This window comes from Falco rusticolus, chromosome 5 (genome assembly GCF_015220075.1).
Source record: "Falco rusticolus isolate bFalRus1 chromosome 5, bFalRus1.pri, whole genome shotgun sequence".
Lineage (NCBI taxonomy): Eukaryota > Metazoa > Chordata > Aves > Falconiformes > Falconidae > Falco > Falco rusticolus.
In genome coordinates this window covers 45185849-45199735 of record NC_051191.1, presented here as the reverse complement: position 1 = coordinate 45199735, position 13887 = coordinate 45185849, and the positions used below count along the sequence as shown (strand labels likewise).

General features: G+C 41.5%; 1 protein-coding gene across 2 annotated transcripts; it reads left to right on the top strand.

The window, feature by feature from the left end:
* Window positions 1-2070: 2070 nt before the first annotated feature.
* Window positions 2071-13415, top strand: ACTR6 (actin related protein 6). 2 transcript variants are annotated; one of them, XM_037389041.1, is made up of 12 exons: window positions 2071-2305; window positions 2852-2969; window positions 4725-4793; window positions 6760-6883; window positions 7684-7819; window positions 7909-7965; window positions 8640-8738; window positions 8925-9003; window positions 9715-9886; window positions 10809-10947; window positions 11742-11871; window positions 13212-13415. In XM_037389041.1, exons 1-11 carry the CDS (start codon window positions 2238-2240, stop codon window positions 11869-11871), a joined length of 1191 nt encoding a protein of 396 aa, XP_037244938.1. In that variant the 5' UTR covers window positions 2071-2237; the 3' UTR covers window positions 13212-13415. The 2 variants fall into 2 exon arrangements, with proteins under 2 accessions (XP_037244938.1, XP_037244937.1); XM_037389040.1 differs by lacking the exon at window positions 13212-13415 and adding an exon at window positions 12115-12273.
* Window positions 13416-13887: the final 472 nt, after the last annotated feature.

Sequence of the window (13887 nt, the reverse complement as noted above, 5' to 3'; positions counted from 1 at the left end):
AATGTTTATTAAGACTTTGGACTGATTCTCTAAATCACAGCTGCATGTTTGCCAGCAAAGGAATTTCTGCTTGCATGTTGATGATAATTAGACCGCCTCTATTGTGAAAATGGTGTTTGATACAAAGTCCCAAAGACCAATTCCTGCTCTGAACAGAGGAAGGCAACCCTTTTGAAGAACTTTGTAACAGAGTGTCATCAGTTGTCACCTTAATATGATAACTGCAAAGAGTGGCTTAGCCTTCTTGACTACTTTGCACTTATAAACATTGCTATGTAGGATTTCTTCATTTAGCAACCAACACTTTGCAGTGTACTTTAAAAGAATTCAGAAACTCCTGAACTGGAAAAACAGGCTTTTGATAATTCCTGTGACCTCTCCTCAAGAACCAAAGAATGTATCTGCTAGAGCAGGGATTAAGGATGCTGTCCTTAAGATACTGACAAGCAGGTAAAGAGGATTGGTCTAAAGTCAGATTGCTGTGTGTTCTGCTAAACAGCCTGGCTCATAGGAAGACATTTGATGCTTGTTAGGGTAAAGAGTCATCATATACAGTAGTAGTTATTTTTAAGTTCTGATATTTCCAGGAAAGCCAATTACCTACAGATACAAAACTGTAATGCACTTTCTAGTTTATTGGTTAACAACAAACATACTAGTGATGGTAAGCAAAATACATATATATGAAGCAAAATTAATCATAAAGACAAGTGCAAGATCCTGCACCTGAGACGGACATACCCAAAGAGCCCAGTGTGGGCTAGGATGTGTGGTGGTCTTGGTGAAAGGGACCTGGGGGTGCCAGCGGACAGCAAGCCCAACAGGAGTCAGCAGTGCGCCTGCAGCAATGAAGGCAAATCGGATCCTGGGCTCCATCTGCAGGGGCATTACTGGCAGGGACAGAGATGTGACCATCCCAACCTGCTCAGCACTTGTCAGGCCACACCTGGAGTAGCGTGTCCAGTTCTGGTCCCCACAATTCAAAAAAACGTGGACAGACTGGAGAGGGTCCAAATGAAGACCATGAAGATGATCAAAGGGCTGGAGAATGTGCCCTGTGAAGAAAGACTGAAGGAGTTAGGTCTGTTCTCCCTGGAGAAGAGAAGGCTTTGGGGGTAACCTTATCACAGTATTCCAGCACTTGAAATGTGGCTACGAAGAGGATGTGGGCAGTGTCTTCACAAGGAGAAGACAAAGGGCAACAAGCAGAAGTTGCACCAGGATGGGTTTCATCTTGATACAAGGAACTTACTTACACCAAGAAGAATCAAATCACTGCAACAACCTCCCCAGGGTTATGGTGGAGCCCCCATAATCGGAGGTTTTCAAGACGGAGTTGGACAGGGTGGCAGATCATCTCATCTTGGGTCCCTTTCCCATGGAAGGCTGGGCCAGATAAGCTGTTGAGGTCCCTTCCAGCAGCCTAGGCTCTTCTGCAGTTCTGTGACTCTATAAAGGTGTGTGGTATTTGACAGACTTCAGTAAAAGCCACTCAGTGACAGCAAACAGCAATAACACTGGGGTTTATACTATTTAAAGAATGCTAGTTACGGCACACTTAGAACAACAGTATAACGGTGATGCTGGAATTTAAAGAGTCTTTTCCCTTTCATCTACTAACGGCCTTACGCAGCGAAGGCGGGCAGCCGCACGCTCAGCCCTCACGCGAAGCGGTTTCCATTCATCGCGTCCCCGCCCGGTGCGCCGGGCTCCCGCACGACGGCAGCGGCTGCACTGAACTGCCCGGGACACGCGCGGCGCCCCCCGCTGCCATCCGAGGGCCGGGCGCCCCCGCCGCCGCCTCCCCAACCTCATACGCGCTCCCCGCACCGGGCTCTGGCGTTAACGGCCCCGTGCCCGCTGTGCTGCGGCCGGGAGGGCGGCCCCGCCGCCACCCTCGCTACTGCCCCCGCAGCGCTGGGCGTGACCGGCGGCGGCGGCGCGGCCCCGGCGGGGAAGGGGCGGGTGCGCGGGGACCGCGGAGAACGGCAGCGCCGCCCCCCCTGCCCGAGTCTTTGCCGAGAGCTTCCGGGTGCCGCTCGACCAATAGCCTGCGCGGCCCGGCAGCGTCACCAGCCACGTGAGCGCGGGCGCGCAGCCGGAAGCGGTGCCGCGGCACTCCTGCGTCCCATCAAGCCACGCGCGCGCGCTGCTCCTCCACTCTATGGTAACCATAGAGACCCACGGCGGTGGCGGATCAATACTGGGACGGCGGCGGCCGTGGCGCCGTGGGGAACATGGCGACGCTGGTGCTGGATAACGGCGCCTACAACGCCAAGATCGGCTACAGCCACGCGAACGTCAGGTGAGGGCCTGGGGGGGGCGGAGCGGGGCGGGCGGCCCCGTATCGCTGCGCCAGCGCCCCCCGGCACACCCGCCGCCCCGCCTCGGGCCGCCGGCCCGGCCCGGCCCGCCGGCCGCCCCTCCTCTCCCTCGGCCCCTCGCCGGCGACCGGGCCGGCAGCGCGCTTGCGCTTGCGGCGGAGAGGCCCGGCCCAGCCCCGCCCCTGCAGCGCGCGCCAGCCGGCCCGGCGGGACGGTCGCCCCGTCCCCTCCGCCCGCGGCGGCGGCTCGGCTCGGGGGAGGGGGCTGGGACGCGGCGGGGCGCCGGGCGCTCACCTCGTGGTGCGGGCGGCGGGGGGCGGCGGGGGCTCAGTGCGGGGCCGGGTGTTTGATTTTCCCCAGTGGTGTCTTACCTGCGCGGCGGTGTCAGGTGGGGAGATGGTCCCCAAAACTGACCCCAGTAAATGGGTTAAACCCGAAGCACGGCAGGAAAAGTTACGGAAGGTGTGCTGCTCGTGGAAGTAGTGTCTTGTCTCATGATGAATAGGAAACTTCTCAATCTTTTCCAGCGTTATTCCCAACTGTCAGTTCAGGTCAAAGACTGCACGCTTGAAAACCTTTACAGCAAATCAACTGGATGAAATTAAAGATCCCTCTGGTCTTTTTTATATTCTCCCTTTCCAGAAAGTAAGTAAGATATGCTGAGTTTAATATGATAGCCAAATGTAAATTGTTTTAAGGAATGGTTTTCACACGCTGCGCCCCAACTGCAAAGTTATATGTAGTATCATACAAGAATCACATTCAGCAGTGTGAAGTTTAACAATTACAGAATCACAGAATCATTTAGGTTGCAAAAGACCTTTAAGATCATTATGTCCAACTATTAACCCAGCACTGCCAAGTCCACCACTAAACCATGTCTCTCAGTGCCACATCTACACGTCTTCCAAATACCTCCAGGGATGCTGACTCAACCGCTTCCCTGGGCAGCCTGTTCCAGTGCTTAAAAACACTTTCAGTGAAGAAACTTTTCCAAATAGCCCATCTAAAGCTCCCCTGGTGCCACGTGAGGCCATTTCCTCTTGCCCTGTCACTTGGTACTTGAGAGAAGACACCAACGCCCACCTCACTGCAACCTCCATTCAGGGAACTGTGGAGAGCAGCAAGGTCCCCCCTGAGCCTCCTTTTCTCCAGGCTAAACAACCGCAGCTCCTTCAGCTGCTCCTATTAGGACTTGTTCTCTAGACCCTTCACCAGCTTCACTGCCCTGCTGCGGACACGTTCCAGCACCTCAGTGTCTTTCTTGGAGTGAAGGGCCCAAAACTGAGCACGCTATTTGAGGGGCAGCCTCACCAGTGCCGAGTACAGGGGGACGATGCCTTCCCTGGTCCTGCTGGCCACACTGCTTCTCATACAAGCCAGGATGCTGTTGGCCGCCTTGGCCACCTGGGCACACCGTGGGCTCATATTCAACCCGCCACCAACCAGCACCCCCAGGTCCTTTTTCCCCAGGCAGCTTTCCAGCCACTCTGCCCCCAGTCGTAGCGTTGCCTGGGGTTGTTGTGACCCAGGTGCAGGACCTGGCACTCAGCCGTATTGAACTTACACAACTGGCCCCGGCCCATCAGTCCAGCCTGTCCAGATCTTTCTGTAGGGCCTTCCTACCCTCAAGCAGATCAACATCCCCCCTCAACTTGGTGCTGTCTGCAATCTTACTGAGGGTGCACTCGATCCCCTCATCCAGATCATTGATAAAGATCCTGAACAGAGCTGGCCCCAGTACTGAACCCTGAGGAACACCACTTGTGACTGGCCACCAGCTGGATGGAACTCCATTTACCACCACTCTCTGGGCTCGGCCGTCCAGCCAGTTTTTGACCCAGCGAAGAGTACGCTTGTCCAAGCTACGAGCAGCCAGTTTCTCCAGGAGAATGTTGTGGGAAATGGCGTTAAGGGCTTTATTAAAGTCTAGGTAGACAACATCCACAGCCTTTCCCTCATCCACTAAGCAGGTCACCTTGTCACAGAAGATCAGTTAGTCAAGCAGGACCTGCCTTTCATAAACCCATGCTGATTAGGATCGATCACCTGGTTGTCCCATACGTGCTATGTGGTGGCACTTAGGATCATCTGCTTCATAACCTTCCCCAGCACTGAGGTCAAACCTCAGTCAGGCTTCTGTCAAAGAGAATAATGTATATAGGAAACAAAATTTGCATTGTTTTTATAGTGTAGTAATTAACAGATTGATGGGGAATATTTGTAACATTCATTATCCTATGTAACATTTACTCCTTAGCATAGAAATGTGAATTTAGACATTCAGATTTTTTTGTTTTGCCAGCCTATTAATCCGTTGACATTTCTTGATTTCTAGTAATATGTTTTTAAGTATCACTTTATTTTCTAAACAGTATATATTTTTGTAAATTTCTACAGGGTTACTTGGTGAACTGGGATGTCCAGAGACAGGTTTGGGATTATCTTTTTGGAAAAGAAATGTATCAGGTAAAAGCCTTTTTGTAATTACAGATTTTGTGTAGGTTAAATACTGTCTAGTGGAATTAACATAAGTACATCAAATATTAAATAGAGCTGGTGAGCTTACTGTTCTCTTTGAAAGGGCCTTCAATTAGATATGACAGGTTTTATTTTTTTGCAAACTGAAGAAAATTTTTGCTTTGATCTCTGGTGTATGAGTTTAAAAAATTATTTTTTTTAGTCTTCTGTGTATTCATATCGAGTTCAGTTCACATATGTTAAGAAATTCATATCGATATAATTAAGAGTTCAAGTTTGAAAAATAATAATAATTATAGACAGGTACAATGTGGTGTAGAGATCAAGAAACTGTTTATGTGAAAGAGTGATGAGCTACATCAGTAGGCCAAAAGACATACTCATTAAATAACCCTCTTTGGCAAACCATTTTCTACCGATGAATAAATTGAATGTTGTCCTGGTTTTGGCCAGGACAGAGTTAATTTTCTTCTTAGTAGCTGGTGCAGTGCTGTGGTTTTTATTTGGTGTGAGAACAATGCTGGTGGCACACTGATGGTTTTAGTTGTTGCTGGGTAATGTTTACACTAAGTCAAGGACTTTTTAGTTTCCCAGGCCCTGCCAGCCACAAGCTGGAGTGGCACAAGAAATGGGGGGTGTGGGGACACAGTCAGGACAGCTGGCCTGAACTAGCCAAAGAGCTGTTCCATACTGTGGGACATCATGCTTGGTATATAAACCAGGGGGGTTGGCTGGGGCCTGCTCTTCATTGCTCAGGGACTGGCTGGACATCGGTCAGTGGGTGGTGAGCAGTTGCATTGTGCATCACTTGCTTTCTTTTCTCCCTTCCCTTTGGATTTAATTCCTCACCTCTTCTCCCTCCTTTTCATTATAATCATTACTGTTGTTATTATTATTATTGTTCTTTTTGTTTCTTTAATTTCAAATATTAAATTGTTTTTACCTCAACCTTTGAGTTTTACATTCCTTTCTGATTCTTCTCCCCATGCCTCTGGGTGAGGGGGGAGCGAGCGAGTGGCTGCATGGTACTTAGTTACCAGCTGAGGTTAAACCATGACAAATGTATAAATATCTGATACTTAATTTTTTTAATTTATCACACAAACTAGATTTAGCACAGGAAGTGTAGTAAGGCTTCCCATTTATTTTTTCTTTTAAAGAAGTATTATATACTCTGAAAGATTTTGTTTTTTCTAACACCTAGGAGGCAGAATGGTACTGAGAATTAAAGTAATACCTCAAAATATATTTGTCTCCATACAGAAAAATATACAGTGCTGGCTTTTAATACTTAGCTTTTGTTTTAGTTTTGGAACAAGATTCAATTTAGTCATGGTTTTGAGGACATGAGTGAAGACTACAGAAAGATACAGCTGGTAATACATTTATGGCCATATCTAGTTATGACTGAAGTAACTCTATAAAATCCTCTCTACAGGAGTTGGAGATATCAGTAAATGTGCAAGGTCCAGGATCTTTTGCTGGCATTATGAGAGGTCACTGGAAGTTTTTATTATTGATTCAACTTTGTGCAGGACTTCATCTTTTGTTATTATATAAGTGATTTTGTGATGCAAGTGTTGAGCTGTAGAAGAGACTTATCTTCTGTAGTTGACATGATTAGTGTAAGGTATTTTACATTAGTATTGTAATGTTCCTTTAAGGGTATCTCTTTACAAAGTTGGATTACTACTTGTAAGGATGGTAGCAGGAGCAGAATATATATGAAGGTGTTCCCTTCTGTCATGTTTTTACTCATTAATTTCATAAAGTTGCATCACTGTTTATTAAGTCTTTAAAAAACCCTAGAACTTTCTAAGCCTAGCTTCTATGAACATATGGCAAGTGGTGATGATGTCTTCAAATTTACATGATCTTCAACTTCTGCAAAATATGGTAATGAAGTATTAATTTCTAAGTTTTGTGTAATGACAATCTTAATGTATTTTCATAGGTGGATTTTGTAGATACCAATATTATTATTACTGAACCTTATTTTAACTTCAGTTCAATACAAGAATCCATGAATGAAATTCTATTTGAAGAATATCAGTTTCAGGCAGTTCTTAGAGTAAATGGTGAGTCTGTCTCCTATTAGTTTACATTTATGTATTTTGAAAGTTAACCTTGTAAATAAATAAGCATGCTTGTGTGCATGCCTGTATATGCACACACATGTATATATAAAGATAGTAAAGAAATTACTTCATTTCCTTCCTGGTCTTGAGTAATATGCTGCTATGTGTACTCAAACTGGATTAAACTTTTTTTTTTTTTTTTTAGAAATTCCAGCTATACGCTTATATTACTTTTGTGAGAGTGGGAAATTTAAGGAGAGTCAGGATGGCAGAGATAACAGATTTTGAAACAGGATAGCATTTGAGAAAGTCTACCAAAAACTTGTATGAAGCCTTTAATAGCTTTCCTTTTTTTTTTTTTTTTTTTGGGGGGGGGGAGTGGGAGTGGTCTTTGGTTTGGTTTGGGTTTGTATTAGCAAATAAAATGCAGCATTACAATCATGAAATGTATCTTACAGGGAATGTGTAAATAACATCAGAGCCCTTCTGAAAGATACCTGGACATGGGATAGTCTTTTAGATAGGTTTGATAAGTATTGGTGTGATCAGTCTGCTTGGACTTTAGGAAAAGAAACTGAACATGGACTGAAATTATTGAAAAAGAAGAAATGGGGGCATATATGAGACTTAATTTTGTCTGCTGTCAGAATTAGTTCATGTGTTGGCTGTAGTGTTATGTATTGCACTCTTGGAAGTCTGTGAAAGGCATTTGATATATGTAGCAAGTACATTTTCATATCGATGTAAATTCTAAAAGTGTATATTCATGTAAAAATTGAATGAAATTTTCTGTATTTCAGCTGGAGCTCTTAGTGCGCACAGGTATTTCCGGGATAATCCATCTGAGCTATGTTGTATCATTGTGGATAGTGGATACTCTTTTACACACATTGTACCTTATTGTAGAAGTAAAAAGAAGAAGGAAGCAATCATCAGGTAAACTGCAGCTTGTATTTCAAGAAGAATTGTTTGCTATGCGCAAAGTTAATAATGACAGAATTCCTTCTGTTGGTCCTTTTCTGTAGGATTAACGTTGGAGGAAAACTCTTAACCAACCATCTAAAGGAGATAATCTCTTACAGGTAAAGCATGCTGATCATCATCTTGAGACCTGATATGAAATGAGCTAGAAGTTTGTGGGGATATTCTTACTGTTTCTGTGAATTTTAGATTAAATGCTGTTTGTTATAATCTGTTAGCTACCATTTTAAGCTTAAGATCAAGATGAATTAAGATGAGCTTAAACTCTTTGAAGAACTAGGCTGTTAAGTTTTTAAAGTGCCAGCACTTTTGAAGTTGCTGAGGTTACCTGTGTGCTCACAAATATACAAGTCCTTACATACTTTCTGAGATGTCTGAGTAGATCATCAATCAGTTTACTAACTGATTCCATCAGTACAAAAAATAAAATTCAATATGATCAACTTTTTGTTAGGATCCTTTAGCTTGGCACTTTATCTAGGTAAAGGTCTTGGCTAGTAAAGCTAATTGCAGGATTATGGCTATACTTGTTACAAAGACAGGGGGCAAATGCAGGTAGATGTTTGTATTTATTGAACTGTGAAATAGGAAAATACTAAACTCCATTAGGCCAGGAATGCTTTTGTAAATTGAATACAAGTTTTAGATATTGTGACAGTAGCTTTCTCTGATTTGAAAACTATGGTTGCTCATCTCCAGTGGAAAATTGACAGGTAGTCAATTATCTAAGACTTAATTATTCTCACACTTCTAGATTTTTTTTCATTTTTCACAGGCAGCTACACGTTATGGATGAAACGCATGTAATTAATCAAGTGAAAGAAGATGTGTGTTACGTTTCTCAAGACTTTTACAAGGACATGGACATTGCCAAGTACGTACATAATGGTATCAACGTCAGAGGTTGTCCTTCTGAATAATCCATTTGTATGACCAAATAAAACTATACTCTTAGTCAGAAAATTTGCCAGTTAAGTCAAAGGAAGTCTTTTCAGTATAAAATAGTTGGAATTTAGAACTTGTTCCTTATTCTGTGGTATTTTACATTCTTCTCTTTCAGATTGAAAGGAGAGGAAAATACTGTAATGGTAGATTATGTTTTGCCAGACTTCAGCACAATCAAAAAAGGATTTTGTAAGGTAATGATAGTATGGTTTTTGAAGTATTTTTCGGACTGTTCCCCTGCACAAGTCTAGTAGAGACATTAACAAGAATTTCTTTTTTCTAATGCTGTATTGTAACATCTTTCTGTGATCTGCATTAATTGGTAAAGTCTTCTTTAGGAAGTTGAGATTAAAATTAAATACTATTTTTCCAGCATAGCATTTTATGTTCTATTATTTAATACTTGTAGCTTTCTATGCATGTACTCTGTCAAACAACCTATCCATATCATTATTGTTGGGGTTTTTCAGTTAAGTGGGATTTGATATTAAGTGCTTTGATGCTTTTTTGAAAGTCTCTCTGAATTTCATTTAAATACCCGAATAAGTAGAAGGTTCAAAGTCAGGTTGTAGAAGAGCCTGAAAAGTCTTCATATCAATGAAGACAATGTCACAATTTTATCTCATTTACTGAGCTGGCCATAGTTTCAAAAGCAGTCCCAGTATTTTAAGGCCACTCTCATGCATACCTATTTTGTTTTGCTTCAGGCAAAACTGCAGTTGATAAGAGCAAAGTCACTTCAGATTTAATACCAGAGTACATATTATTCTTAAAAGTTTTGTTGATAATGTGACTTAATGTAGAATATGCTGCCTACCTCTGCAGTACATGAAAAAGATTAGCTGAATACTGTAGGATGTGATTTCTTTTCTTAGCAGTGGCTACTATTCATGTCTTTAATTTAGCCAAGGGAAGAGATGGTGTTAAGTGGAAAATACAAGACTGGCGAACAAATACTTCGTCTAACAAACGAAAGATTTGCAGTTCCAGAAATACTCTTCCATCCTTCGGATATTGGTATTCAAGAGATGGGAATTCCTGAAGCCATTGTTTATTCTATTCAGAATTTACCTGAAGGTACAAACTACAAATATTTTGAAAAGTAGGCGGGGTTGGTGGGGTTGTGTTGGTTTGGTTTGGTATGTTTTGTTGGTTTTGGTTTTTTTAAGCATCCAGAGTGTCTTAAGAAGCTAGTACTCTAAATATGCCAGTTACTAAGTGGTTGTGAACTGTTCCGTCTTCTGGTTTGTGTCATATACTGTAGAACTGATTGTCTACGAGATTCTCTGTTAGGTAAAAGCAGTTTTGTGGTGATTCATTGATTGGTTTCTACTCGTTTCAGATAATCATTGTAGACTAAATTCTTCTTAACATCCTTTTCTAATGTGACCTATCTGTCTTTGACACTGATGATGGGATATAGTTGAAATAAGTTTTGTGTTTTAAAGTATCTTTCTTCACTGAAGAGAAAAATCAAACTGATGAGAAAAATGAAACTGACCAAACTCAGTAATTTAAGCATCAAAGTATAAAACATTTCTGACTGCTGTTTGTCAGAAGTAATACTAAAGCTTTCATTTTATAGATGATGTACATGTAATTAATGTTATTACTACAAAGATGACTTTCATAGGTTTTATGATACCACATAAGTATGGCAGTATTGAGGCTATTTTGTACTCTTAAAAAAAACGTATCATCTAAAATCCCTTTTGAAAGGGGCATTGTGTTGGCAGACATGAATGTTAATAGACAACATCAGAAAACAGTAGTTTTCGAAGCCAGATTCTAAAAATCACGAAGAACAGAGGGTGACTGGTCGCTTTCTTGTGTTTCTCAGTAAAGCTATTTAACTGATGTGACCATTAGATGATCATGAAATCCTTCTATGCATATTTATTACTTCTGTTCCAATTCATAACAAATTTTGGGAAAAAAACTTTTAGTCTTTAAATATATATTCAGTCTCTAACTACAGATTTACTTATATATTTTACAGAAATGCAGCCTCATTTCTTCAAAAACATAGTTCTGACTGGAGGAAACACCCTTTTTCCAGGCTTCAGAGATCGGGTTTATTCTGAAGTTCGATGTCTTACTCCAACTGATTATGATGTTTCTGTTGTTCTTCCTGAAAAGTAAGTTCTAAACTGTACAGAACAACTTTTGTCCTTCTAGCAGAACAAACTATAAAGTAGTATTTCTTTTCCTTATTAAAAAGACAGATTGAGTAAAGGAGTTAATTTAAATAGGAAGTGAACCAAAATTGTACAAAAAAAGAATGTTTTAAATCAGTGTATTTTCAGGCAAACCAAATAAATTAAAGACCACTTGCTTGCCCTGTACTTTGGCTAATAAAGCATATAAGTAAATGATTTCAGTAACAGATAAATAAGACACTATTGTCATTAAGTGGATACATAAATATGCAAGATTAGAATCCAGACTTTTACTTAGAAGAACTTTCAGCACCTGAATGCTACCATGTCATTATTAAAGGAGCCACTTCAGGGATTCGAAAGGGGTAACATCTTTGCAGAGAGAGAGTACGCAGCTGAGACAAACAAGTATATCTTGAAAGTCCAAACAAATGTTTACTTTTTTAAAGTATTATTAAAAAGTATTTTAAAATGTTGTTAAAGAATCATTATCTGTGCAGAGTATAAATACAAAGTCATCTCCACTTCCTGCCCTCTCCACACCTGCCTCCAAAGAAGCACTTGTTTTCTAAACAAAGCAAAGTCAGTTAGCCCTGCCAGAATTTCAGAATTTGTGTCTTGTAACTTGTGTGGAGCTGGATGGTTTGATTTAGCAAACAGAAATATATTTTTAAATAGTTATGGCTAAATAAAAGTCTTAGAAATCATCACTGCACGCTTCTATTTTAAATGAATTTACAGATGAGTAACAATAACTTTGTTTATTTTTTCAGCCCTATTACTTATTCTTGGGAAGGGGGAAAGCTCATTTCTGAAAACGATGATTTTGAAGACATGGTAGTAACTAGAGAAGATTATGAAGAACATGGACACAATATCTGTGAAGAGAAATTTGATATATAGGTAGTTTGATACATTGTTATTCCATTGTTTTACTCAGAATGGAACTGTTTGAACTACAAACTGTTATCTCTCAGTTAGGATTGTGTTTTAGCTTTCCTCTATTTAAGTAGGTTGGGAAAAACTTAATTTTCAGAGTTTAAAAATAAAGTTTTACAAACCTAATACTATGAAATAATATATGTTCATTGTAATTTCATTATGTTCTCATCTTCTACTGATAGTTTCATTGTATTCTTATTGCAGAAAACCTCAATGTATGAGGCAGTGAAAATACTGAATGCTTGTACTGGTGTGACATGAATACATTGTGAGAAGAAATCAAATATTTTTTTTCTCCAGAAACTAATGTTATTCTAATTTGCACACGCAATTGAATGGACATTAAACACATCTCATAAGGAATACCTAAGTTTTATTTCTGGTTATTTTAGTGAATAGCCATGAGAGGAGTATACTTGAAATGGGACTGCTGCTATTGAAAGTATACTTCTGCTTTGAGAAGGCAGTAATTTGAACAATTTCTTTTTAAAAGGGTTTGGGGTTAGTAGGGTGTGGTCTTGTTTGTTTGTTTTGAAACAATGGCTGAGCAAATAAGCTTCCTGATGCTCCCTCACCTTTCTGAAAAGGTGAAGTCAGCAGCTGTCAGAGGTGAACAAAGGTTGCAGCTTGTGTCCTGGGTAATCCCAGCTGGGCCCTATCCAGGCATTCTAGATAAAACACAAATGCCCCAGCTTATTATTTCTGTTTGTAGAGCAAAGGTAGCATCAGAAGCTCTGTTACTGTGCCATCAGTCTGTGCAGCACTGCATGCAGGCACGGAAAGAGCGACAGTACATGCTCCTGGCCAGATAGAAGCCTCAGAGGGCTGTGCTAGTATAGGGTACCCCACCTGGCTTGCTTGGTTGCTGGGAGGGAGATAATGGAGGCCTAGATGCTGACACTGATTTTGACCTGATGCAGCTTGTGGCCACAGGGGTATCACCCTTTTAGTAGGGCTGGTGACACTCAGTGGTCTCCAATTTGCAAAGGAATATCCTATTCTCAGCTGAAGTCTCATATTCCCTCTCTTGTCAGGGATTAAGCAGAAGCTTCACTAGATTTCATGTCCCTTTAGTGGTCCTTGGCAAGCTCCAGAGCGGGGCACTTGGAATCACAACAGATAATTACGGCCTTCTGAAAAATTGTTCTTTGTGATGATGTGTGACCAAAGGGTAATTGATGTAGTGGAATGGTCAGAGCTGTGAACATGGGAAACAAAGGCATACCACCAGCCCCGGCCTTACTGATGGCATTAAGATAGAGATTCCTTCATCTCTGGCTTCCATTTCTTTTCTACTTCAGATGAGCACCTGGAGTTGGATCCACATTGTTCTGATCAACATTACAGATTCTCATGAGCTGCTCCCGTTGCTACACAGAGGTCTCAGCATAAGGGTAACATAGAAGAGAAGCCAACACTCCAGAGAATGGGAGATCTTGATGAGGAGCTGTCCCCGTTAAAAAGTTTCCTGGGATGATCTTTCTTCTTGACTTTTTTTTTTTTTTAACTTTGGACTGCCAGGTCATGGTGGCTTTCCTCTAGTCTAACCTGCTGAAAGGAATGGAAGAGGTACCCTGCTCCTCCCATTAATAGCTACATGAGCCACACAGGAGGCAGCTGGGATATTAATGCATCAGAACACTGCCTACAAATTCCTGGATACAGCTGTTGTGTTACTCTGTAAGAAAATACAGGACCTGAATAAGTCTAATACACTGTTATTTTAATAGCCACATGTAAAGGCTCTTGTGTCTGACATCTAGTTTTTTAAATAACTGCTTCACAATATTGTCCGCATGCTTTAGTTGGGACCTAAAATAAGGGAATATGCACATTGTTCCCATAAAAGCAACAAGTAACCTCGTCCTTTGTAGAGGCAAACATGAATATTTATGTTTGAATACAAGCCCTCCTTCCTTTGAAGGTGGCATTATTTTTATTTTGTTAAGACTGCACTGGAAAGTAGCGCTAGAGTAA

Coding starts and splice junctions, on each gene's coding strand:
- ACTR6 (XM_037389041.1), top strand. CDS start 2,238: ATGGCGACGCTGGTGCTGGATAACGGCGCCTACAACGCCAAGATCGGC. Junction 2,306..2,851: donor TACAGCCACGCGAACGTCAG/GTGAGGGCCTGG, acceptor AATCTTTTCCAG/CGTTATTCCCAACTGTCAGT. Junction 9,887..10,808: donor TATTCAGAATTTACCTGAAG/GTACAAACTACA, acceptor TATATTTTACAG/AAATGCAGCCTCATTTCTTC.